Raw genomic sequence first — 27152 nt, 5'->3', positions numbered from 1 at the left:
AGATCTATACATATATACATATAACATACACATCTATATGCACACATATTTAAATATATTTCATAGAAATATAGATGAATGGGTGTGTATATCAATGTTCATTTATTTGCTAGGTCTAGTCACTGAGATAGACTGGAAATAATGACATCTCAGCAGCAATAAACACACCTAGCATCCAGACTTGGCTTCTAAATACCATTCCTTACTAAAAGGAACTAAGGCTCTTTGGAGAAATGACTGATGTGACAGATGTGAAAATCTATGACATAACTTATGAAAATGGCAGAAAGATGATCAGCCTCCACCCAAATGGAATGGTTGATGAGCTGAATGAGATTGTAAGTTACATGGTAGTATTGTATTTATTCATTTCTTGATTTTGCTGGGTTGTACTGTGGCTGTGACATAGAATATATCCTTGTTTTCAGGAAATACAGAAATACTTAGGGTAATGTCTGTAATTGGCTCTTAAACGGATCGGGTGGAAAAACAAAAGAATAATATGCATAGTGAGAGAGTGAGAAAGAAAGAATGATGAGGTAAATGTAAACCATTAACAACTGGGGACTTTGGGTTAAGGGTATAAGGGCATTATTTTGTAATATTTTTGCAACTGTACTGTAAACTTGAAATTATTTCAAAGTAAAAAGTCTCAAGAATATTTGAGCACAGGAAAAATATTCAACCTAAGTAAAATATGTAGATTACTAAACAAATGTGCAGTGTAATCTAAATTTTGTTGAATATACATATTTAAAATTCAGTAAAATTATACTTTCAGAAGCATAAAACAAAGTTCACAATTGTCATCTATTGGTGATAGAATACCCATGCCCCTCTTAAAGCAAAAAAGACTAGCAGATATCAAGATCTACTCTAAAGTTATAGAAATCAAGACGTGTGACATTGGCACAATGACAGAAAAATACACCCATGGCACAGAATAGAGTCAAAAAATTGACCCAGACATACAGTCACCGGATTTATGACAAAGCTGCCACTGAAATTCAGTGGGAACAAAATTTTTATATAGTGCTGGATCAATTGTACACCCATATGGAAGAGAAGAATCTTGATGTCTAACTCCTATCATATACAAAGATTAATGTGAAATTAATCATAGACCTAAATGTGAAAGATAAAATAACGCAGAAGAAAACCTTGGATAATATCTTCATAACAAGGGCAGGCAAAGATTTCTTATATAGGACACAAAAGGCACTAACCATCAAAACAAAATTACAGGCCGGGCGTGGTGGCTCCCGCCTGTAATCCCAGCACTTTGTGAGGCCAAGGCAGGTGGATCACCTGAGGTCAGGAGTTCGGGCAGCCTGGCCAACGTGGTGAAACCCCGTCTCTACTAAAAATACAAAAATTAGCCGGGCGTGGTGGCAGGCACCTGTAGTCCCAGCTCCTCGGTAGGTTGAGGCATGAGAATCTCTTGAACCCGGGAGGCAGAGGGTGCAGTGAGCCGAGATCGGCCACTACTGCACTCCAATCTGGGCGACAGAGCAAGACTCCATCTCAAAAAAAAAAAAAAAAAAAAAAAAAAAAGTTTTTTAATGAAATTATCTAATACCATCAAGAGTAAAAAAAAAATCATGAACTGGGGAAAGTATTCACAATGTATAATTTTGATAAATTATGGCACTCAGGTGCAAGTAACTTAGTAGGCAGGAGAGGAAGGAGTCTAAAGAAGTCTGGTTAGGAAGGATTACTGAAAGAGGGGGTATATCTAAAAATGGGCAGGATGGGAAAGGGAGACTTTGGGAACAGCCATGGGTTCCTAATGCGCCCACAACATACATGGGAGTTATCCTGAAGGTAAACTCCCTGAAGACCGTGAAAGCCATTTGAAAACTCCCCATATAACTTATGAGAACAGAGGGGTGATCTGCCTTTAATGTTAGGCCTTCTGAGATCCTGCGATCTGTTCGCTCTCCTCAGTAACATTACCCCTGCTCAATTGCTGCCTTAATCCCAGGTCGCACATTGGAATGTGGGAATTCAGCGTTTACATTTACCCACACAGGATCAGCCTTCAGTTGCTACGATCAACTTCAGTATTTTCATATAATCACTTTTTTCTTTCCTTAGTTCTTGAATTATTAATTCCTTGAGAAGAGCCCAATCAGAGGTAGTCTTTCTTCAGTATTTTCGGTAATCTTAATTTCTGTGCAAAAAAATTTCTGTTCAATTTTAACCGTGCAGAACTTTGTTATCTAAAACACAGTTTCTCTATGAGAGTTCAGCGAAAATTCCCCTTCCCAAACTGATTCTATGAATGACTGTTAGATAAGCTTCACCACTGCATGTAGAGGGTGTACCAGGATCCCAAGTTAGTAGCTCTCCTCAAGGACCCAACTTTTGGAAGGGGTCATCGTCTGGTTCCTGGTATGCCTCCACAGGTAGGTCCGCCGCAGGATGTCAGCGGCGAGGAGCACAGAAGAGGCTGCCTTCACCAACGGACAGCAGTTTTCATCGTGAGGGCGGTCGGAAACCGCTGGGATGTGTCTAAAGGGGCCGCTTGGGAACCGGCCCTTCTGGAAGGAAGGGTCAGAGTGGGAGGGGATCCGGAATCCGCCTTACGGCCGAGTGTCCAGCAGCGCGTTCCTACCTGGCAGAACCGACGTACTTTATATGCTCCTCAGGGGAGCGCGGGAATCACCAGGCTGAAGAATGACTGGAAACGGAACCCTCTCCAACTAAAGCACCCGGACGCTCCGGCGCCGGACATTTCAAAGAGCGCGGAAGCCACGCCTTCCCTCGGAACCGGAAGCTTTGCAACTAGCGCCCCGTCTAGACTGGCTGTTTATAAGGGGGCGGGGGCCACAGCGGGAACTGCAACTCCCAGAATGCAGCGCGGAACTTCCGGTTTCCGGCGAGAGGGCCAGAGTGAGTGTTTACACCGGCGGCAGTGCGGCCGGGTTCCTTCCGCGGGACGGGTGAGGGCGCTGGGCCCCTGGGCAGCGCGGGCTCGATGTGTGTCAGCTAATTAGCTGGTCCCACTAGAGCGATGAGGTCGCCACCGGATAGTGTCTCTGCCCCATTACTAGCGATCTGTGACCTTGGGCCAGTGACTTTACTGAGTCTTGGTTCCCTCATCCGTAAAATGTGGCTAATGCCTGCCTTAGGGAACCGTTGTGAGGATTAAGTGAGACATGGTATATAAAACGACCTCCTCTGGCATAAACTTGAGGTGAAAGGTACCTTGAGGATGCTTTAAGGTCTGCTGGGCAGCTTCACAGCCTTTTCTTTCCTCTTCCCTACCAGAGGTCTCTTTGGAAGCAATAATGATGACTATAACAAGAACTTATCTTGCTTTGCAAGATTCTTCCGCCGTCAGAGTTTCTGATTTATTTTCTGGGGTTCCATGTATGCCAGGTATGGGGACAAGGATGACGAAAACTTTAGTCTTTTGTTTTCAAGGGCCTTCAAGAATTGGGGTGGAGGAGGGGGCAAGCAGATATTTGTAGCCCTTTTGTTCTGAGGGGATGTGGGAACAACAGAGGAAAGAGAGGGGACTGAGGTTGTTGAATCTGTGTTGGTTTCGGTAGGAGTTTGCTAAGAGGCCAAAAAGGGAAGAGAAATTACATGCAGAGTTAGATGAGCAGAGGTGTAAAATAGGGGAGAGCTTTGTTATGAGTGTGTGCTTACATGTTGTGGAGGCCCCTTGCAGGGTAGGGCTCCGTTGGGGAAGGAGGCTGGCAGGGAGTTTTGTAAGCCAGGCAATGAAGTTTAGACTTCATTTACATAGATGGTTTGGAGGCATTGGAAGAGGTCTTTTTTTGGGGGGCCGGGGTGAGGCAGGGAGGGACGGAGTCTCTGTCGCCCAAGCTGGAGTGCAGTGGCGCTATCTCGGCTCACTGCAACCTCCACCTCGCGGGTTCAAGCAGTTCTCCTGTCTCAGCCTCTCAAGTAGCTGGGATTACAAGCGCCTGCCACCACGCCCGGCTAATTTTTTTCTATTATAGTAGAGACGTAGTTTCACCATGTTGGCCAGGCTGGTTTCGAACACCTGATCTTAAGTGATCCGTCCGCCTCGGCCTCGCAAAGTGATAGGATTACCGGTGTGAGCCACCGCGTCTGGCTTTTTTTTTTTGCAACAGAGTCTCTCTCTGTCACCGAGGCTGGAGTGCAGTGACGGGATCTTGGCTCACTGCAACCTCAGCCTTCCGGGTAGGTGGCACTACAGGTGTGCACTACCATGCCCAATTTTTGTATTTTTAGTAGAGACGGGTTTCACCATGTTGGCCAGGCTGGTCTCGAACTCTTGAGCTTAGGCAATCCGCCCGCCTAGGCCTCTCGAAGTGCTAGGATTACAGGCATGAGCCACCGGGCCCAGCCCGACATTGGAAAAGTTCTAAGCAGAGAAGTGACTTGGTCAGATCTGTGTTTTAGAATGATGGGTTGTGGCCAGGCGCGGTCGCTCATGCCTGTAATCCCAGCACTTTCGGAGGCCGAGGCCGGTTGATCAAGAGGTCAGGAGATGGAGACCATCCTGGCTAACACAGTGAAACCCTGTCTCTACTAAAAGTACAAAAAAAAATTAGCCTGGCGTCGTGGCGGGCGCCTGTAGTCCCTGCTACCTGGGAGGCTGAGGCAGAATGGCGTGAACCCAGGAGGCGGAGCTTGCAGTCAGCCGAGATCGCGCCACTGCACTCCAACCTGGGCGACAGAGCGAGACTCCGTCTCAAAAAAAAAAAAAAAAAAAAAAAAAAAAGAATGATGGGTGTTAGGTGGCAGCATAGATATTTATAGATATTTGATAGGGAGAGGCAAGAGGCAGGGAACTTGTTATAAAGCTGTTCTACTGGTTCAAGCAAGAGTTGAAGAAAATTGGAAAAAGGAGCATACAGAAGGGAGAGGGTTAGATGATCTCTCTCACAACATTCCTATTAGGTTGGATGGCGTTTTTATGTCCACGTTAGGGATGAAGAAACTGAGGCCTAGAGAGCTGTTCATCACAGTATGAGTAGAGAGAGAACCCCAGATTCTAGTTCTGGCCTCCTGGTTGTGCGCCCTGTGCTTCTTCAACAGTGTCACATTGAATTGTCTTTCATTCAACCCTTTGGTGGGCGGGGGTGGAGTAGAGTGGTGGTCTGTCTTTTAACCACTGAGGTTTTGTTCTTTTACAGGGAGAAAGAGAGAGCGCGAAAGAGAGAGGATGTCTCTCTCAGACTGGCACCTGGCGGTGAAGCTGGCTGACCAGCCACTTGCTCCAAAGTCTATTCTTCGGTTGCCAGAGACAGAACTGGGAGAATACTCGCTAGGGGGCTATAGTATTTCATTTCTGAAGCAGCTTATTGCTGGCAAACTGCAGGAGTCTGTTCCAGACCCTGAGCTGATTGGTGAGTGTCTCTGGACTGGGGTTGGGCTGCTGCTCTGATCTCTTTTTGGGGAAGATACTTCTGGAATTACAAGAGTAAAGTAAGGGCGTGGGATTTGTTGCCTCATAATGTTAACACTCTAGGGAAGTGAGTGTTGGGTAAATAGAAACACAAATCATATAATGAAACTATTGGTTGCCATTTCAGCCATGTATTATACTGAACTACTTTATCACCAGGTTCTTTATGACATTGTGTTGTTTTTTGTTTTTGTTTTTGTTTTTTAGACAAGAGTCTTGCTCTGTAGCCCAGGCTGGAGTGCAGTGGTGCGATCTTGGCTCACTGCAACCTCTGTCTCCTGGGTCCCAGTTCAAGCAATTCTGCCTCAGCCTCCCGAGTAGCTGGGATTACAGGCACACACCACCATGCCCAGCTAATTTTTGTATTTTTAGTAGAGACATGAGGTTTCACCATGTTGGCCAGGCTGGTCTTGAACTCCTGACCTTGTAATTCTGCCCGCCTCGGCCTCCCAAAATGCTAGGATTACAGGCATGAGCCACTGCTCCCGGCCAACATTGTGAATTCTTTTTCTGAAAGAACAGGAGTTTGGGGTGAGTTAGAGAAGGAGAAGTTGGTCAGGGGAGGCTCCTCAGTATATTTGAGGTAGGTCTTAAGGGATGATTAGAAGGATTTTTGCTTGGTTGATTGAGTAAAGGAAAGGCAGTAAAAAAGAAACTGAAAGTGGCATGGGCAGTCCAGGTGGAGGAGGGAGGAATTTAAATATAATTAAATTACACTGGAAAGGTAATTTATAATAGCTAAAGGATCCAACTGGCAAAAAAGATGTTTTCAGTCATACTTGGATCGGGTTCATCCTATTTTGTTGTTTTTCCATTGATTTAAATTGGGCAGCCTCCACAATGTTAAACTCCAGAGCTTTTCTGTGGATAGATTCTATGTGAATCCTTTTTTTTTGAGATGGAGTCTTGCTCTGTTGCCCAGGCTGGAGCGCAGTGGCAAGATCTCAGCTCATTGTAACCTGTGTCTCCCAGGTTCAGGCAATTTTCCTGCCTCAGCCTCCTGAGTAGCTGGGATTACAGGCCCACGCAACCACACCTGGCTAATTTTTGTGTGTGTATGTGTGTGTGTGTATATATACACACACACACACAGACACACATAGAGATACATATATTTTTTGAGACAGAGTCTTGCTCTGTTGCCCAGGCTGGAGTGCAGTGGTGCAGTCTTGGCTCACTGCAACCTCCGCCTCCTGGGTTCCTGGGTTCAAGCCATTCTCCTGCCTCAGCCTCCTGAGTAGCAGGGATTACAGGCGTCTGCCACCATGCCTGGCTAATTTTTGTATTTTTGGTAGAGACGAGGTTTCACCATCTTGGCCAGGCTGGCCTTGAACTCCTGACCTCAGGTGATCCACCCACCTCGGCCTCCCAAAGTGCTGGGATTACAGGTGTGAGCCACCGTGCCCGGCCCTAATTTTTGTATTTTTAGTAGAGACAGGGTTTTGCCATGTTGGCCAGGCTCCAAAAGTGCTGGGTTTATAGGCGTGAGCCACCATATCTGGCCAGATTCGATGTAAGTCCATTTTATGAGTTTATATTTGCAAATAGTTGTTAAAATGTATTTAACTGGCTAGGCGTGGTGGCTCATGCCTGTCATCCTAGCACTTTGTGAGGCTAAGGCAGGAGGATCCCTTGAGCCCAGGAGTTAAGAGACTAGTCTAGGCAACATGGCAAAACCCCGTCTCTACAAAAAACTACAAAAATTAGCTGGGTGTGGTGGCATGTGCCTGTAGTCCCAGCTACTCAGGAGGCTGAGGTGGGAGAATTGCTTGAACCCAGGAGGTTGAGGCTGCAGTGAACCGTGATGGTGCCATTGCACTCAAGCCTGGGCAACACAGTAAGACCCTGTTTCAAAAAAAAAAAGTATTTATGAAGTTATTGAATAAGAGTATCTTTTAAAACATGTATCATTCTCCAGCTATCTATCCAATCAAAATAAGGTTCTCAGGGGACAAAAACCATCTAAATTTGTTTTGAGGAGCAAAATATAAGTGGACAGTTCTTTTTTTAGATCTCATCTACTGTGGTCGGAAGCTAAAAGATGACCAGACACTTGACTTCTATGGCATTCAACCTGGGTCCACCGTCCATGTTCTGCGAAAGTCCTGGCCTGAACCTGATCAGAAACCGGGTGAGTGAGGGGCAGCCCTTAGGCAGGCAGAGTTTCTGTAATATCCGCAAGGGAAGGGTCTGTGTGTTCTTGAGGCACAAGCCTGGGTGGAACAAAGGGATGATTTACTGAGCTGATGATAAATGATATCTTTATTACTTACTGGATTAGACCATGCTGATAAACAGAGTCCAATTTTGACCTTCTTACTGCCAGATCACTAATGGAAGATTTGTTTCTCCATTTTGTTTTTTGGTTTTTTTGAGACAGTTTCACTCTGTTGCCCAGGCTGGAGTGCAGTGGCACAATCTTGATCTTGGATCACTGCAACCTCCGCCTCCCGGGTTCAAGTGATTCTCATGCCTCAGCCTCCCGAGTAGCTGGGATTACAGGCATGAGCCACCATGCCCAGCTAATTTTTTTTTTTTTGTTTTTTTTTTTTCTGAGGCGGAGTCTCGCTCTGTCACACAGGCTGGAGTGCAGTGGGGTGATCTCGGCTCACTGCAAGCTCTGCCTCCCGGGTTCACACCACTCTCCTGCCTCAGCCTCCCAGGTAGCTGGGACTACAGGCGCCCGCCACCAAGTCTGGCTAATTGTTTTTGTATTTTTTAGTAGAGACGGGGTTTCACCGTGTTAGCCAGGATGATCTCGAACTCCTGACCTCGTGATCCGCCTGCCTCGGCCTCCCAAAGTGCTGGGATTACAGGCGTGAGCCACCATGCCCGGCCTTAAATTTTTGTATTTTTAGTAGAGACGGGGTATCTCCATGTTGGTCAGCCGGGTCTCAAACTCCTGACCTCAATCCGCCCCACCTCAGCCTCCCAAAGTACAGGCACCATTCCTGGCTTGTTTCTCCACTTTCTAAGTTTGTCATCCACTGTTTCCTAATGGGATAGGGAGTTTGTGTCTACTTAAACTCCTTTAAGTTAACAGTTTATTTTTCAGCGATACAAAGTAAACTTTGTATCCTTTTGTTATTATTGTTGTTCTCATTAGAAAAAAGCTGGAAACTTTTGGCACTTTCCTAATGCCGCAGTTTCTTCCCTTGTTAACAAATCTTCCTACAAACTGCCTCAGGTGGTGATTTGTTTAGTCAGCTAACTGCTCTTGCTATACTGGTAATTTATTTTCCTGAAGATATTCAAAGAGTATTTAAATAGCTCTTGGAGAAAATATACAAAGCCTCGGATGCCTTTTTGGTTTATAAATAGAAGGTGCTTGGAATTCATGATTTAAATTTTGCATGTGTGTTTTAAAAGCCTCCCCAAGAATAAAGCTAAGCTGTGTAAAAGAGATTAGCTTTGTTAAACTGGCAGGTTGACATCTTTTTATAACGTTCATGATTGCTGTGACTAGTTATCAGTTTGAAATTTACCCCCCTTTCAGTTCTAACTGTAAAAGACAAAAATGTCTTTCATACCCTGATGGGAAGTGAGAAAGAGGAACAGAGTTCCTGACATCCAGAGGTTGGCCTGGCACTCACAGCCAGGCCTTGGAGTCCTTTTGGGGAACGTGAACAATTGTACAGATCCCCAGTAGCAGTCAAGGCCACGCTGAGACCCCTATGGATTAAGACAAAAACAAGATCCCTATTATTGCTGAACAGAAACAAAAACGTGAGCATTATCCAAACCACAAAAGTGACCAAGTATCTTTCTATCTTGGCTGATGAGAGTAACAGCTGCTTCTTTGCCAATTACAGCTTCCACTTTGCTCTAGTTTTCCTTCCTTCTAGGTAAGAGTTATTAAGATACTCAATTATAAAATCACTCCCACTGCCCGAAAGCATCCTATCCAGAGTAAAACCTCATTTCTTTAAATTTTTCCCCAAATCAGCCAGACAAAACCAAAATCCTGTAAGAAGTCCTTTCTGGCCGGATGCAGCAGCTCATGCCTGTAATCCCAGCACTTTGGGAGGCCGAGGTGGGCGGATCACCTGAGGTCGGGAGTTCGAGACAAGCCTGACCAACATGGAGAAACCCCATCTATACTAAAAATACAAAATTAGCCGGGCATGGTGGTGCATGCCTGTAATCCCAGCTACTTGAGAGGCTGACGCAGGAGAATCGGTTGAACCCAAGAGGCAGAGGTTGCAATGAGCCGAGATCACGCCATTGTATTCCAGCCTGGGCAACAAGAGCGAAACTCTGTCTCAAAAAAAAAAAAAAAAAAAAAAGTCCTTTCTAATATCCTCTTACTGAGACAGCCCATGGTTTCCTGTGGTGTGCATTCTTCTCTCTGTACTGAGCAGTAAACCCAACTTCTTTAAATACAGATATGCCCCTCAGCTCTTTGGCTGGAGGGCACTAACAGAAGGAAAATAACATTTGTGGCTTCTGTGAGCCAGGTTTTTTCCCTTTTATACCTCATTTAATCATTACAGTGGCCCTGCAGGGTAGGTAACAGCATTAGCATCTTACGGAGGAAGAAAAGGGTTGGGGTATTTATTCAAGGTCAGCTACTTAGAAAGTGAATGCAAGAGCTGGGATATGGACCAGGGGTTTTCCTGGCTCAAGAGGAAAACCATTTCTCCTGGGCTGGCTGCCTTCCACTTCTAAAGGATGAATTTAGCTCAGAGATCTTACAGTGACAGCCATGACTCTTAGCTGAATACTGGCTTAAGATATTAAGAGTCCTTTTCCTCCCACCTTCTACCTGGAGGATTATTTTTGAAACGAATGACCTTTTTATTAGAAGGTTACAATAAACTTTTAGATCTGTGAAGAAACTGTTTTGTGACAGTGTTTTAGATATTTTCTCCTTGAGTGCTTTTCTTCACAAAGGAATCACATTTCATGTTCTCCCACAGATGAGGGCCTGTAGGAGGAGAACCCATTGTTGTCTGTCCTCCCACCTGGATCTCTTTGGTGGTTCTCCATGGCAGGTTACAAATCGCTTCAGCACGTCATGTTAGCCAGCTGTTTGAGCTGGGATGTGTATCCCAAGCTCCAGCCACAAAGAATGACTTGCTGTTGGCTCAAAGCACCACATTCTTTTATTCTCCCATGCCTTTGCACATGTTCTCATTTAGGTTTGGAATACCTTCACCGCCCCCCCCCCACCCCGCCCCAGTAAATATCAGCTCTCTCTTTGATACCCATTTTAAATGGTCTCCTCTGGGAGGCAGCTGTCTGTCTTCACCCTCCCTCTCAGTGGTGGCTGTCTGCCTTTGTGTTTCTGGTACCCTACTTGGGATCCACGTCTCTGTTGAGGTCTTCAGCGTGGCATTTTGTAATTGTGTGTTTGATGTAGTCTTATTTCTCCTCCTGCCCTAAGAGTTCCTTGATGGCAGGGGTTCTTATTTTTCTTATTCTGGTTCCTTGCCCAAAGCCAGGCATGGGGTAAATGCTTAGTACATGTTTGTTGAATGAATAAATTAGGTAATTTACTTAAGATGACTATTTTTCAAAAGATAGCCTCATGATCAGTACTGTCGATAAGGATGTGGCTGCCACCCTGAACCCCAGGGGTGCTATTCACCTTGCTTTGGGAGTGGTGCCCTGGAGTTGGGCAGTACACATTCAGTACAGTCACAAGTAGTGGCCCTTCGTGAGGATTTAAAAAGTGTGACCCAGGGCCGGGCACAGTGGCTCACGCCTGTAATCCTAGCACTTTGGGAGGCCAAGGTGTGTGGATCACTTGAGGTCAGGAGTTTGAGACCAGCCTGACCACTATGGTGAAACCCCTTCTCAACTAAAATTACAAAAATTATCCAGGAGTGGTGTTGCACACCTGTAATCCCAGCTACTCGGGAGGCTGAGGCACGAGAGTTGCTTCAACCAGGGAGGTGGAGGTTGCAGTGAGCTGAGATTGCGCCACTGCACTCTGGCCTGGGCAAGAGGTGAGACTGTCTGAAAAACAAAGGCAAAAACACCAAAAACTGAATGTTATTGGTCTAGAATTCCTGCAGTGGGATGTTGATCAGAGCACTATTTTTCATGTGGTAAGATTCTCCTCTGCTGCAACTTGAATTTGTTTGTTTTATCTGTGGAAGATGCTTATAAGCGAATGTAAAGATGCTTACTAGCAATTTTCACATCCATGGCACAAATGGGTTTTTCTGAGCGGGCACTCACATTCTTAAGGGGTGATGAGGGAGGGGAACGCACAGACCAGGCTGCTCCTTGGCACATGCTAAAATGGTGTTGCAATGTCTGTGGCAGAGACAGGGCCTGCGCTATAGGGTAACTCTGAGTGTCTTGTCCCCCAGAACCTGTGGACAAAGTGGCTGCCATGAGAGAGTTCCGGGTGTTGCACACTGCGCTGCACAGCAGCTCCTCTTACAGGGAGGCGGTGAGTGTGTGCTGCGGCCCCCAGCCAGGACTGTAGGAGAGGGTGTGAACGCTGGCTGGCGAGTGGTGTGGAGTGGGAGCTGGAAGCCCGTTGCCATGGCAACCAAGAGTTCCTTGGGGAGTTTTTGCCATGTCTGTGGGCCTCAGTAGAGCCCTGTCTTTCCCCAAGGAGCCTGTCTCAGTCAGGCATTGTTGATTCCCTCTAATGATAATGATACAACCTGCCCGTATGGTGACAGCCAAAAGATCCTCATACTGTTTCTGCTGGGCCTCATTCTTTGACTTTGGCTGAACTGCCTGCTTACTGCCCCTTGACCTAGATGTCCTCACTGGGGAAGTGGGCTGATGTCTTTCTGTAGGAGAGTTGAGAGGCAAAATTAATACAGCTGTGAACTTAGCGATATATACAAATATGAAATAGTAATTGTACAGAGATTGTAAAGGACTTTTGGAACCTAGAGAAACCTTTGTTACCGGGCTTGTAATGAGAGCTTTTATTTTGGAAGCATTAAACTGTAGGTGGGGAAAAGGAGCACAGAGATTTGAAGGTTTACTGTGGTCTTGCCTTTTTTTTTTTTTTTTTTTTTAAATTGTTTGTTTCCCCTCCAGTAAGCTACGATCTTAGAGCAAAAAGAGGTTCATCTGTTTCCGGGGCTATTGTTCCATTGTGGTGATGTACATGCAAGCACTTAGAGGGAGGAAGTCCTTCGGCAGAGTGTGGGCATTTGATGAGTGCATTGAGCTGGTTGGAGTGCTCAGCCCTCCCCATTTCTCCTGCAGGTCTTTAAGATGCTCAGCAATAAGGAATCTCTGGATCAGATCATTGTGGCCACCCCAGGCCTCAGCAGTGACCCTATTGCTCTTGGTAAGTGCAGGACTGAATTTGAGGAAATAGGAGTTGTCGGAAAAGGAGAAAACAGGAGAAGACAATTCCTCTAAAGAAACTTGGACTATCTTTTGAAGAATGACTGGTCTTGTGGGAAGAGGGAGAGTAATCAAGGTGTGTTTGATATACCTAGCCCTTTAAGAGCTCTCAGTCCCACAGAGAGATAATGGCCTAACTAACATCGTAAATAAGGGTATGAGGATGCCAAATGAGGACAGCAGTTAGCCCACATCACAGCAATCAGGGAAGGCATCCTGCACACCCTGAGTAAGGGAAGAACCCAGAGATACGGGAGAAAGAGACAGGTGTGTTGGTACCCAGTCTGTGATGTGACTGAAGTGCAGGGGAGGTGGAGAGCAGGGGACTATCCTCACTAGAGCAAGATGAGGAGTACCTGAATTGTGTTCCTTGGTGCTTTGCTTCCTCTACTTCTCATGAAGATTGGCTTGTTGTCCTGTGTCCCTGTTGAGCTGGTTGCTCTGAGACGCAAAGCCTCTTCTCCCTCCTGGATCTGGCTGATTTCCTTTCTTTGAGGTGAGCTCTGCTCTTTTTCAGGGGTTCTCCAGGACAAGGACCTCTTCTCTGTCTTTGCTGATCCCAATATGCTTGATACGTAAGTGTACCTGTTCTGTTAGAGGGTACCTTCTCTCTCCTCATGTGCTCAGGCCAGAAGCCTAATTATCACCCTGCCATCTGCTCTGGGAGCCCAACCATAGTCTCTCACCAAGTCTACCCTCTAGATACGTCAGGGGATGAGAAAGAGCAAAGGCCAAGAGCAGGGCTTTTGTCAAGAGTGTTGGGAGGAAGCAGGATTCTGAGGGAAAGGGTCTTGCCTGCCAGGCTCAGTTTAGGTTTCTTGTGGTAGAAATTAGGGAGCTTTTCAAGGATTTTAAGCTGGTGAAAGGAGAAGCAGGTGTACAGATCCGTAAAGTGTCAAAGCTAAAAGGGACATGTCCTCATTTTGCAAGTGAAGAAAACAGCCCCACCCTGGGAAGAGAAGGGACCTGTCCAGGGTTGCCTGATGTAGTAGTGGTGCCTAGACCAGACGCTCCTCATGTGCTCAGGCCAGAACCCCGAGCCTCCCAGGCTGCACCTTTCCCATCATGCCTTGCCTGCGGAGAGGGTGAAGAATCTGCAGTGGACCTCAGGAATTGAAGGCCTTGCCCCCATTGCTGGGGGCAGATCAGCAGGAGGATAAAGCTTCCTGGTGGAAGATGCTAAAGGCCGAGGAATTTGAGGGCAGGCACAGGTGGCTGCATTGTTGTGAGGGGGCACCCAGAACTCCTGTCATGGCTGAGGGTGCTCTTTTGGAGCCACCCTTGGGTTTCTTCCTGCTTCTGTCCTAGGTTGGTGCCTGCTCACCCAGCCCTTGTCAATGCCATTGTCCTGGTTCTGCACTCCGTAGCAGGCAGTGCCCCGATGCCTGGGACTGACTCCTCTTCCCGGAGCATGCCCTCCAGCTCATACCGGGATATGCCAGGTGAGCGCCTGAAAAGCGTAATGTGGGCCCCTCAGGAGCCGGCAGTGGCCCAGGAATTTGCTTTACTCAGCAGCTATGTATAGCGTTGGCAGAGGGCGTTCCTTGGGAACTCTCGGTTTGAGTCAGGAAGTGCATCTGTCCTGTAATTTTCCGAGGGGAGAGATGAAAATATGAATTTGGAGAGTAACTTGAGCTGAGATTCTGGAGCTGCGCCTGTGCCTTTCTGTTCTTCCTCCTGAAATCTGTTCGTCCTCCTCCAGGTGGCTTCCTGTTTGAAGGGCTCTCAGATGATGAGGACGACTTTCACCCAGTAAGTGGCCTGCCTGCCTGCCTGACATTTGGGGGAGATGGTGCTGGGAATGAGCTGCATCCTGGGTCCTGGCACTCCCAAGGCTGGGAGGTGGACATAGGCCATTGGGGGGCCAAGACCATGTCATACTATTTCTGCTTTTGGATTCCTTTCTGAACCTGGGAACTTAAGAGTTTCCCCAAGAACTATTCCTGGAGGTGGGTGGAGTTCATCTGGGAGTTTCATAGTACTGCTTCCCTGATTCTGAGTGTCTTCTTTCTCCAGAACACCAGGTCCACACCCTCTAGCAGTACCCCCAGCTCCCGCCCAGCCTCCCTGGGGTACAGTGGAGCTGCTGGGCCCCGGCCCATCACCCAGAGTGAGCTGGCCACCGCCTTGGCCCTGGCCAGCACTCCGGAGAGCAGCTCTCACACACCGACTCCTGGTACCCAGGTATGAAGACAGGGCCGGGAAGATCAAGGCTGGGCCCCCAAGGAACAAGCTCCCCAGCAGTAGAGTAGATTTGCCTTTGCTGACCCTGGTGCTAGATCTAGTTTAAGCTGAACCCTGGAGTCCTGGTGGGGATTTCTTACTGCAGCTTGAGTGACCTCCCCTTCACTTGCCTTGAGGACTCAGAAGTCTAGATTTTAACATGGTCCTGAGTAGTCCCTCCTATTAGTTCAGAAGACTCTCCCCTCACACTATATGCCCTTCCTCATCCCTGACAGGGAGCAGACATCACCAGCTTAAGCATTTCTGGGTGGCAAGTCACTTCAGCTTTCAAGGCCATCTCTCCCAGTGCTGCAGTGCTGGGGTCCTAGGCTGGGACAAGGGGCTCAGTGCAGAAGAGAATGGAACCTTTCCTGCCCACATAGAGAGCTTCTAGGTACCTTTGTTTGGTTGTCTCATGGCAGGTCTTTGTTGGGAGGCAGAAGTTGGGTACCTCAGGAGCGCTGTGAGGTGATATGACAACAGCGAGTATCTGCTATAAGATTGAGATGGCTCTGAGGGTAGCACTGACCACTGATTTGTCTCTAGGGCCATTCCTCAGGGACCTCACCAATGTCCTCTGGTGTCCAGTCAGGGACGCCCATCACCAATGATCTCTTCAGCCAAGCCCTACAGCATGCCCTTCAGGCCTCTGGGCAGCCCAGCCTTCAGGTCAGTATTCCCCACTTCCTGGTTTCCATGTGGCTTCCTTGTTATTTTGGATGCCCAGCCTTTTTTTTTGCCCTCTGGGGGTCCTTCACACCTGGCATGCTTCATTCTGGGAATAGCTGGAGCATGGCAGTGGGACAGGTGCAAAGTGTTCCCAGCAAGGGCACACTCTCAGACCATACACAGGGGTCACTAGGCTTCTCCTGACCCTGGTGACCATGGCCTGACTCCCTAGACCACCTGGCTTAGATAATCATGGCCATTTCATTCATTCATTCGGTGATCATTGACTGAGCATGTGTATACTAGGCCTGAGTCCAGATGCTGGGCTAGTGGCAAGCTGGTTCTCATCCCTGCCATGGACGGGCACCAGGCAGGTACTGAGCTGGGGAGCAACAAGGCAAGAAACCCAGCTGCTTAAAGTAAGGGCCTACGTCAGACAAAACTTTTCTGAGGGAGGGGTATTTAAGCTGATTGTCAGAAGAATTAGTTAGAAGTTAGCTAGCCAGGGAGGGAGGTTTGAGGTAGGAAGGGGCTGATTTCCAGGTGAAGACAGCTACCTGTTTGTGCGCATGTGTGGAGGTATATGTGACATACTCAAAACTACAAGGCTAGGATGCAGTGTCCAGTGTAGAAGATCTGCAGATGGGGCCAGAGAAAGAGCAGGAGCCTACACGCGAGGGGCTCGAATGCCAACCTAAGGAGATTAGACTTGATGACTTGATGTAGCAGTCACCAGGGATCTCTGGGAGGCATTGATTGATTGATTGATTGAGACAGGGTGTCACTCTGTCACCCAGGCTGGAGTACAGTGGTGTGATCACAACTTACTGTAGCCTCAACTTCCTGGGCTCAGGTGATCCTCCCACCTCAGCCTCCCGGGTAGCTGGGACTACAGGTATGCACCACCATGCCTGGCTAATTTTTTGTATTTTTTGTAGAGATGAGGGGTCTCCCTATGTTGCCCAGCCTGGTCTTGAACTCTTGGGCTCAAGCGATTCACCCACCTTAGCCTCCCAGAGTGGTGGGATTACAGGTGTGAGCCACCATACCTGGCCCATGGGAGGCTTTAAGGAGGGGAAAGGTCACCCTAGCAGCTAAGTGGAATACCTGAGGGGTCAGCATTGTAGTTCACAGCTCCATGCATGAGCAGTTTGGTTACTTCTGTTTTCCTCTATTCCACATTGTAAGCCTATGGGTAGAGCATCATTCCTGGAACTTGTCTGGGGTCATAAGGCCATGAAGTCGTAACGATAGGGTTCAGGCCTGTGTGGTTTTCACTGTTCCATGTGGTCCTTGTGGACAGTGAGGGAACAGGAGCAGGATTCGTGAACAACTTGTCTTCTCTGTTCTTGCATCTCCCTGTTGCTAGATGCCTGTTTACTTTATTCCCTAGCTCAGAAGCTTTCACTGGTTCCACCTGGCCTATAAAATGAACTCGAATTGATTTGTGTGAATTTTTTTTTAAGCCCTCCACGTTCTCATCCCTGCCTGCCTCTTTGACTTTGCTTTTCTTCCCCTTTGCGTTGCCTTCTTCCCACATGTGAACACGTTGTTTTCCCTAAATTGTGCTCATCCCTGCTGTCATGAAATAGAGATATTAATGAAGCTATGAAAGTACTAGAAGAAAATATGGGTGAATTTCTTCAAATCCTTATAGTAGGGAAGGGCTTTCTTGGCCGAAACTCAGTATCCAGGAGCCATTAAATAAAAGTTATGCATTTTGGGTTTGTAAAAGTGAAAAATTTAAAACATCTCTTACACTCCACAAATAGATATACCTACTATATACCACAAAAATTTAAGACATTTTAAAAAAAGGTGAAAATTTCTGCGTGGCAAACCAACCCAAACAAAAAACCGAAGCAAAGTCCAAAGGCTAACAAACTGGGGAGAAAAATCTGTAACACTCATCACATAAGGAGCAAAATCTTGCTGATGTGTGTGTACACATAGCAAGAGAAAGAAAGTAATTTAGCCTCTTGGAATTCAGACAGTGAATAATTCGTACATTCTCTTTTGATCCTCATGCCAAGAATTTCCTTTTTTTATTGTAAAACTTTGGATTTGTTCTCTTAACCCTCAAGCCTATCTTTTAGTCTTCCTAGAAGCACCGTGTTCTGTGGAACTCAGCATCAGCAGCTTTGCTGAGGACTCCCCCATCTTCCTTTCCTTCCCGGAAAGCACAGACCTAAATGAGTCTTCACTGGATCCCAGCTAACAGCTTCTGCCCATTCCTATCTTTCCACAGAGCCAGTGGCAGCCCCAGCTGCAGCAGCTACGTGACATGGGCATCCAGGACGATGAGCTGAGCCTGCGGGCCCTGCAGGCCACCGGTGGGGACATCCAAGCGGCCCTGGAGCTCATCTTTGCTGGAGGAGCCCCATGAACTCCCTGCTTCCCCTGAACCCCCAGCAAGTTGCAGAGGCTGCTGCCTTTGGGAAGCACTCATGAAGGTGCCTCCATCTCTCCCTTCCCCAATATACCTGATGGTCAACTCTCCTGCTTTGTCCAGTTCTTGACCTTTCTGGCTGATCTGAGTTGGTGGAGGCAGTGGGGCAAACAAGGTGTGCTGGTCTTGATGCTGTGGCATCGGAGCAGGGCTGGCCCCTAGTTCTGGGCCCTGGATGGAGGATTTTAGACCCCACATCATGGGATGCTGTGAGATACCCATGTTCACTTCTGGGAGAAGTTTCCAGCTGTAGCCCCCAGACTCTCTGGGCTTTGGAGTTCGGCAGCCTCAGGATGTGCCGAAGGCTGGGCAGGGCTGCCACCCAATCTTCCGGGTGGCTGCTGGATTACAGCTATGCCCAGAAGAGGCTTATGCTTCTGAGATGTCCAGTCTAGGGAGTGGCTGGGTGAACTTTCAGGGGAAGCAAATGGAGGCAGCTTGCCTTCCACATTTCTCTCTCTCTCAATGGCTTCCAAAGATTTCCTTGTCCACCCCACCAGTCTATTCTCACCAAGCATTTTTTGACACTTGTTCTGTAATGATGCCAGAATCCAGGCCTCAGAGCTTCGCCAGGAGGTAGGGCCCTCCTTGTCCTGAAGGCATAAATACAAGAGCAGTTAAATAGCAATACTAAACAACACCACCAACATGAACAGGGCTCAGCTTTAATACTGAAGAGAGGGCACCAACCCCCAAGCTGCTGCTCCATCTGCCTGTGCTCACTCATGTTCCCCTTGGCATGGCGTTCCCTGTGATGTTCCCTGCGGCATCGCAGACATATCCAAGTTGAGAAAGTGGGTTTTAAGTGCTTTGAATACTTCATTGGGAGAAAACTTCTTCCCCTCAGATGGTGTTTTGGTTCATTTGGGAATAACATGGGTGGAAAGGGGCCCAGAGGTCTGTTCCTGCCCTCTGCCTTGGCAGGCATTCCATCTCCACCATTCCCAGTCATGGTCATTTTGTTTCTGCTTGTCTCCTCCAGGAACAAAAGATTTACCACTTACAGCCTATTCTGTCCTTTAACTATTCGCCAGGGCATTACCCCTTGGTCCCCTCTCTGCCCTAAGGAACCACTCGGAACAAGCCTGCCTTCTCTTCTACCTTAGCAGGGCTTTAGTTACTTACGGAATGCCATGGTGGGTCATTGACTTGCCCCTTTGACCTGTCCTTCTGGTGTTGGTTCCCAGCACATCCTGTTCATTTCTCTGGATGACCTCCAGTGTATCAGTGATACTCTTAACGTCCAGATACAGCCTGAACAGGATGTTGTTCTTTGCCTCTTCCAGAAAATTTGAGAAGTCTCTCTGTGCATTGACAGAAAAGACTTGGAACTGGGCTTCTCAGTGCCAGGCCTCTGTGTGCCTCAGTGGTCTGCCTGGAGCCCAGCTGCCTATCTGTGGTTGAGAGCAAAGACCAGGAAGCTCTGTCTTTGAACACAGTGTCTCTTGCTTGTTTGTGGTGGAAACAAAGGCCAGTCCCATCCTCATGGGTCTGTCTTGGTCAAATGGGGCTGACACAGCCCTTCCTGTGCCCATGATACAGCCTGCCCAGAGCTGGTTTCCATTCTGTGGCAGCTCTCACCCTGTCTGAGGACTGCTTTCAAAGGTGCTGGGGTTCCTTAACTCCCCCATCCCATCATGCTGCAGAACATTTGGGTCACCCTGCCCTATCCCTTGGACCAACCCCCAATACCAGTTCCCAGAAAAGAGCCATCTCCACGGTTTCCCTTTCTCTTCTTTGTTGGCTCTTTCCTCCAGGGGCTTGGCAAGTTGGCTTTGCTTCCTGTGGCCATGTTTTGAGTAGTCTATGTGGAGTCTGATAAGTGCCCCCACTGAGCCTGGGGCTTTCCATGAGCCAAGGACTCTTTCCTCACCATTGTCCCATTCATCCTTTCTTCTTATTTTTATTATTATTATTTTTTATTTATTTATTTATTTTGAGACAGAGTCTCGCTCTGTCGCCCAGGCTGGAGTGCAGTGGCATGATTTCGGCTCACTGCAACCTCTGCCTCCCAGGCTTGTGCCTCAGCTTCCCGAGTAGTTGGGACTATAGGCGTGTGACACCACAGCCAGCTAATTTATGTATTTTTAGTAGAGATGAGGTTTCGCCATGTCGGCCAGGCTGGTTTCAAACTGCTGACCTCAAATGATCCATCCGTCTCAGCCTCCTAAAGTGTTGAGATTACAGACATGAGCCACCACGCCGGGCCTCCTTTCATCCTTTCAACAAACATTGACGGAGCTTCCACTCTGTGCCAGATAAACATGACGGTATCTTTGCTCTGACAATGCTGTGTTGTTGGTAAGATGGAAAAACAGATGATTACATTAAAGCCTAAGGAGAACTGGGCGAGGCAAGTCTAGGGGCTGTGGCGCTCACAGGAACGGGGGCTAATGTGGGCTAGGGGTGGGGGTGTGAGGGTGAGGGAAAGCTTCATGGAGAGAGTGGCACTACGCTGAGACCTGAAGGGTAAGGGAGAATTGGGCAGGAAGGTATATGTACTGAGGGGGCTGGGAGTGGGGAGCAAACCTGGTTTTTGTAGCCCTGTCTGTCAGGGTGGCTTGCAAGGCAAGTGGGTGGGCAGAGGCTAGATCATTTGAAGCCATGTAAGGAGTTTAGACTTACCCTGGACAATGGGAGTCACAGAATGGCAATCAGGGGAGAGAGTCCAGTGTGTGTTTTAGAAAGGTCATTCTGGCTGCTGTGTGGTTAGTATAGTGGGAGTAGAAGGCTGAGGGAGGGCAGGCATGAGGAAGCCGGGGAGAAGGCTGTGGCAGTGATCCACTTAGAACTGCTGGTACGCTGACCTGGCAGCGTGGCAGTGGGGAAGGAGAGGAGGAGGTAGAGAGGCTTTAGAAGTAACCAGATCTGTGGGAAAGGAGAGTATACTGTTGTCTCCACTGAACAGATGGGGACATCAAGGTTCCAAGGGTTGAAATCATCTGCCCACAGTCTCATGGGCAGGAAGTGGACAAGTGGTCCCAGAAACTCAGGTCTGTCTTACTCCAGAGCTGGCGCCCTTCCTCCCACTGCCCTTGGCCTCTGAAGTGTGGAGGAATGGGAGATGATGAGGGCTTAGATCCAGCTGAGGAGTTAGGGCTTTATCCTGAGGGCAAAGAGCACCCCTGAGGCAGCTTCAGGCGGGGCAGTGGGGGACCAGATCTGTGTGTGAGATAATCTAACAGCTGTGTGGAGGCTGGATTTGTGGGAAGTGAGATGGGGTAGGCGACCAGCTAGGAGGCTGGCTGGATCCTCCAGATGGGACACGGAGGGGGCCTCAACTGGAGCTGCTGCAGGGGAGCTGGGTGGAGGGGAGCTGCTAGGTGTGAAGGACAGACTAGCTCTGGGGGCTGAAAGTGGAGAGGCAGGCAGGATGTGAGCGGGTGGATGGTGGTGCAGCAGTAAGAATAAGGGACTGGGGTGACAATTTGGAATGAGGTACCATGGGACAGCCAGGTGGGGACGTGTGTAATTAAAGACAGTTGGATATCTTTGGGCCGAGGTAGTGATCAGGAAATTCTAAGTTGAACACTGGGCCTGTGTCATGTGAGAAGGCAATTAAGCTTTTCAGAGAAAGGTAGAGGAAAAGGGATACCCACTAAGGAGTTCAGCTTTATAGGAAATGGTGACTGATAGATGTGAGGCACGGAACAGGGGCAGGATCCGCTGCTTCTGGGAAGGTGAGAGCAGGAGTCAGCAAAGCTGAGGGAGTGAAAGGACCTGGACAAAGAGGGCATGCTCAGTGGGGTCAGATGCCACAGACAAACCTAGTAACAGAAGGGCTGACCTTGGACTTGTTGACTTGTGCCTTGGTGACCTCGGGGAGACATTCCACTGGAACCGGAGCCAGATAGCAGGGGTTGAGGACTGAACAGGTGAGGGGCAGTGGATGCAGAGAGGGCAGGGGACCTTGCTTGTGAGGGAGAGGATAGTTGTTAGAGGAGAGATGGGATTGAGTGTGAGTTTTTGCAGTTCAGCAGAGGTGAAGTTGGAAGTGATCACAAGAACTTTTCTAGGAAGCTGAGGGAAAAAAAGGAAAAGACCCCGAAATAGAATATGCAAATATGTAGAGATGGGTGAGTTTTCTAACAGATCCGTTCTCCTGATATAACTCAAATTTGGCTGGGCTGGTATGGGCTGGGCTGGCACAGCTTGCTGGGCACATGGGCCCCAGATCTGCTCCTCGCCTCAGCCCCATCTGGCCTGGGCCCCAGACCAAGCTCTCAGAGCCCTACCCTGAGGTGGCTTCTTGTTGCTGTTGCCACAGACTTTGGCAGTGGATGTTTGTTGAGGATGTTGGGGAGTTTATTCGGGCCTCCCTCTTTCTGCTTACCCAGCCTCTCCAGCAGGTGGGGTCCCCTCTGGCCCTGGGCTGGGCTCAGGTCAGTTCAGCTGTGCCCCTAGTTCCCCTGGGCCTGGGCCTGTCTCACTCTCGTAGGCTCTGAGATCACTGGGAATAGAATTCAACTTCTATGCTAGAAATGCTTTCGTGGCAACACAGGCACTGGCCTACTCTATCTTGGCAAAACTAGCTAATATTAATAGCGCACTACACAGCACAGTAGTGCTTATTTATCAAGCATCCTCTCTGTGCCAGGCATTGAGCTAGGCACTCACGTGTGCCATCTTAGTTAATCCTCATAGCGACTCTGAAAAGTAGATATTATTAGCCCCATGTACAGAGGAGTGCTTCCTGTATGCTGGGGAAGTGGCCTTTCTAGGGCTTGGGTGGGATTGTGTCAGCATGATTCCATCAGTGCACCCACCTGGGGCCTTGTGCCTGGCTGGCTGAAGGGTCTCCTAACCACTTATCTTGGGAGTGGCACCTCAGGTCTTGGAGGGGACTTAGGCTTCTAAGACTGAGGTTTAGATTGCTTTTCCACATATGACCTATCTTCATGGAGCGTCAGTTGTGCCTTGTTTGACATTTTCCCTCAATTTCTATAAGTGGATATTGAGTATGTGTATCAGAGATACCAGGCACTCAGAGCTGGGCCGGTGAATGTTCTAGATGGCATCAGGGCCCAGACAATGAAGTAACCCTAACAAGGACAGAAGCAAAGAAAGTCTAAGGTCCTGCAGTGAGGACCAGAAATTTTTTTTTTTTTTTTTTTTTTTTGAGACGGAGTCTCGCTCTGTCGCCCAGGCTGGAGTGCAGTGGCGCAATCTCGGCTCACTGCAAGCTCTGCCTCCTGGGTTCACGCCATTCTCCTGCCTCAGCCTCCTGAGTAGCTGGGACTACAGGCGCCCGCCACCACGTGCAGCTAATTTTTTGTATTTTTAGTAGAGATGGGGTTTCACCGTATTAGCCAGGATGGTCTCAATCTCCTGACCTCGTGATCCGCCCACCTCGGCCTCCCAAAGTGCTGGGATTACAGGCGTGAGCCACTGCACCCGGCCAAGGGGGACCAGAAAATTAATTGCTCTTATGCAGAATCAAGTCTCATTTCTTCTCCTGGGCCCAGATTCAATAATCTTTCTCAAATGAGCATCCCAGAGAGCCACTACTGATGGTTGAGAATTGGCCCAGGGATAACCCTGGGCTAAGATCAAGAGGATTTAACAACGTGGTGTCTCAACCCATTAAGAGTGCCTTTAGAGGTGCTAGAATAAGGAGGAAGGAAGCCAGTCTTTCAGCCCTTTACTGCTCAGCCTCCACACCAGGTGTTGTGTTCTGATCTGAGGCCTGATCTTTGAAAGAGAGAGACACAATCTGGACTGTTTAGCACCTAGGAGGGGTCGGTAAAAGTTTGTTAAATGCCTGACTGATCGTGTCTTAGAAATCAACCAGGATTAGAGAGCCTCTCAAGGAAAGCCCCATGAGGAATCTATTTGAAACTGGAGTTATTTACCCTGAATAAAGAGCCAATTTAGAAGGATGTGACCTCTGTGAAATCACTGAAGGGCTGTATTCCAGGAAAAGAGATTAGACATGTCCTTGTTGCCTCAGAGGGCAGATTTAGGACCACTGTTTGGGAGTCTTCCACCGGGGAAGAAAGCTCTGTGTCAGAGCTAAACAAGATGGGCAAGGCTGGCTTGTGAGGGAGCTCATCATCACTGGAGATATGTAAGCAGAACCTGCATGGCCGCCATAAGGAGTCCTGTGAGTGGCTCTCAGGTAGGACTGAATCCCCTTTGAGAGCTACTCCTAATTCCAGGAATTGAGATTCTTGGATCATTATATTCATGAAAGAAAGTGAACTGTTTGTGGGTAACCACACTTCTGCATGTGTATCTCCTCACTGAAGTGGCCTCAGCAGGCCCAAGGATCACATCAGAGCTGGGAGGGTCCCGGGACATCTTCTCTCCTATAGACATCACTTTATTTTTATTTCATTTTATTTCAGTTTAGTTTAGTTTAGTTTAGAGATGGAGTTTTGCTCTTGTTGCCCAGGCTGGAGTACAATGGCACGCTCTCGGCTCACTGTAACCTCCACCTCCTGGATTCAGGTGATTCTCCTGCCTCGGCCTCCTGGGTAACTGGGATTACAGGCACGCACCACCATCCTCAACTAATTTTTATATTTTTAGTAGGGACGGGGTTTCACCATCTTGGCCAGGCTGGTCTTGAATTTCTGACCTCAGGTGATCCACCCACCTCGGCCTCCCAAAGTGCTGGGATTATAGGCGTGAGCCACCACACCTGGTCGACATCATTTAAAAGCATATTTAATTCATCCTACAGAAGGAAATGCAGATGGAATGAGAAAGCTTTGTCTCTCTCTGATATAGAGAGAAGATAGACCAGGAGAAGAGATGGAGTTTTAGCTCCTCTTTCTCATTTTGTACACAAAGAAACAGAGGCCTGGACTGGGTTAGGGCCTTGCTGGAGTCAGTATCCAGGCTGAGACTTCTTCATCTTTGGCCTCCCAGCCATGTCTAGTCAGGAGATTTTGTTAGTCTAGATGGATTCTATGTGACATCCATGAGATTCTGCCCTGTGTCAGGCCTTGGACAGTGAGAATAGAGGCTCAGAGATGGATTAGGGACATAGGAATGGGAGGGAGAAGTTTGTCTCCAGAAAGTCTGGGGAGTGTCTATCACATAAAAGTGCACGTAGAATGTATGACTAGGACAGAGAGCAGAGATGCACTTGGTCTTTGCTAAGACTCGGCTCTGTTCCAGAGTGGCCACCAGGTGGCACTCCCACCACAAGCCCAGTGCCAACGTTGGCCAAGTTTGGGGCTTGGGGCTTAGGATGTTGCTGATTTGTCTGTGGAAGGCACAGGACCTGTAGTGTTTTCAGGTGAGCTGAGTGCCCTGCTAGAAGGAAAAAAAATCTGTCTCTTCTCTGCTGACTGAATATTCCTCTTTGGATTTTTCCTTTTTTTGTCTTACTTAACTTGGCTGGCCCTACTTAGATCTTAGCAATTTAGGTAGGGTTGATCAGATAAAATTGCACGTAGAATGATTAGGACAGAAAGCAGAGATGTAGGCATGGGATGCTGCTGGCAGCACGACCCTCAGGGCTAAGAAGGTGGTGGCAGTTCTGAGAAGTTCTCCATTCACAGTGGGCTGAACAGATGTGTGGAAGGTGGTGATCTCTGAACTGGTCTAGGAGGAAGAGGCAGGCACTTGAAGGGAATGTCCTGGCTGAGGTTTGGAGGCAGGCAGAGCACTGAGGAGAGGGTGAGGCATGGCCTGGGCAGCCTGAGAAGTGTCTTTTCAGCACTCCTTGCCTGACATGGTCTGCCAAGAGTTGGGCCAGGTACAGTGACTGTTGTGCCTGTGCCTGTGAGATAGTCACAGTGGGCACATGGTATGTTGGGGGTCCCAGATATGGGCCCCAGACCGTTTTTATTTGCCCGTATCCATCCTCCTTAACTTTTGAATTATTTGCCGATATTTTAAAAGAGAGTTTCAACAAAGAATTTCAATTTTTTTTCTTTTCTTGTTTTGGATGGAGTCTCGCCCTGTCACCCAGGCTGGAGTGCAATGGCACCATTCAGCTCACTGCAACCTCCACCTCCCAGGTTCAAGCGATTCTCCTGCCTCAGCCTCCCAAGTAGCTGGGATTACAGGTGTGTGCCACCAGGCCCGGCTATTTTTTTTATTTTTAGTAGAGATGGGGTTTCACCATCTTGACCAGGCTGGTCTCGAACTCCTGACCTTGTCAGATAAAAATGCACGTAGAATGATTAGGACAGAAATCATTGACCTTGTGATCCACCCACCTCGTTCTCCCAAAGTTCTGGGATTATAGGTGTGAGCCAACACGCCTGGCCTCTTTTTTCTTTCTTTTCCTTTTTTTTTTTTTGAGACAAGAGTTTCGCTCTTGTGGCCCATGCTGGAGTGCAGTGGTCCGATCTTGGCTCACTGCAACCTCCGCCTCCTGGATTCAAGTGATTTTCCTGCCTTAGCCTCCCAAGTAGCTGGAATTACAGGCGCTCGCTACCATGCCCAGCTAATTTTTGTATTTTTTAGTAGAGACGGGGTTTCACCATATTGTGCAGGCTGGTCTTGAACTCCTGACCTCAGATGATCCACCTGCCTTGGCCTCCCAAAGTGCTGGGATTACAGGCATGAGCCACCGCACCCAGCCCTCAATTTTCAGCTTCTCTTGAAAATCATACTACCTTTCACTACTGGGTTTGCTTCTTCATGGTTCCATGGGCTGGAGCTGAGTTGAAATTGCCTTATAGACAGGACAGGGTTCTGCAGACCCCAGCCCACCCACTCCCCTCGTTCTCATCAGTGCCTAGTCTCTGCCCCCTGCAATAGGTAGTAATGGTGGTAGGCAGTAGGAATTGTTGCTGCTGTTAGTAACCAGGTCTGAGCGGCCACCAAGCTCTGAGGCCTCAAAGCAGGGGTGGGATCTAGCATGGAGAGGGCTGTTGGGGATTGAATGCCCTCTGAGAGCTACTTCTAATCCTAAGAATTGGGATTCTTGGATCATTGTATCTATGAAAGGAAGTGAACTGTGTGTGGGTGACCTCACGTCTGCATATGTTATCTCCTCACGGAATCCTTCTACCTCCCACAGGCCTCTTGTCTGGAGTGGGTCACTCCTGTGAAGGCCATGTGTAGCCATGGAATCAGGGCTGAGGAGGAGGTCAGATAACCCTGGAGAATGGA

The 27152-nt window shown here is 48.2% G+C and overlaps 1 protein-coding gene across 4 annotated transcripts; it reads left to right on the top strand.

Annotated features, from left to right (window-relative positions):
- Positions 1–2864: 2864 nt before the first annotated feature.
- UBL7 (ubiquitin like 7) lies at positions 2865–18127 on the top strand. Of its 4 annotated transcripts, none has more exons than XM_030814753.1 (12): positions 2879–2895; positions 3274–3384; positions 5139–5351; positions 7422–7541; positions 11731–11813; positions 12593–12677; positions 13254–13311; positions 14045–14178; positions 14439–14488; positions 14753–14920; positions 15506–15628; positions 17877–18127. In XM_030814753.1, exons 2-12 carry the CDS (start codon positions 3294–3296, stop codon positions 18012–18014), a joined length of 1263 nt encoding a protein of 420 aa, XP_030670613.1. In that variant the 5' UTR covers positions 2879–2895; positions 3274–3293; the 3' UTR covers positions 18015–18127. The 4 variants fall into 4 exon arrangements, with proteins under 4 accessions (XP_030670614.1, XP_030670613.1, XP_030670612.1 ...); XM_030814752.1 differs by lacking the exon at positions 2879–2895 and adding an exon at positions 2901–2945; XM_030814754.1 differs by lacking the exon at positions 3274–3384 and having other exon boundaries at positions 2865–2945.
- The last annotated feature ends 9025 nt before the right edge of the window (positions 18128–27152 follow it).

Source organism: Nomascus leucogenys, chromosome 6 (genome assembly GCF_006542625.1).
Source record: "Nomascus leucogenys isolate Asia chromosome 6, Asia_NLE_v1, whole genome shotgun sequence".
In the NCBI taxonomy this organism is placed as follows: domain Eukaryota; kingdom Metazoa; phylum Chordata; class Mammalia; order Primates; family Hylobatidae; genus Nomascus; species Nomascus leucogenys.
Note: the sequence above shows the minus strand (reverse complement) of the source record. Positions and strands in the feature narration are given on the sequence as shown.

What these genes read in the sequence shown, in the direction of transcription:
- UBL7 (XM_030814753.1), top strand. Translation starts at nt 3,294, where the DNA reads ATGATGACTATAACAAGAACTTATCTTGCTTTGCAAGATTCTTCCGCC. An exon ending in TGGGGTTCCATGTATGCCAG is followed by an intron (nt 3,385 to 5,138) that starts GTATGGGGACAA and finishes GTTCTTTTACAG; the next exon opens with GGAGAAAGAGAGAGCGCGAA. An exon ending in CTGGGCAGCCCAGCCTTCAG is followed by an intron (nt 15,629 to 17,876) that starts GTCAGTATTCCC and finishes ATCTTTCCACAG; the next exon opens with AGCCAGTGGCAGCCCCAGCT.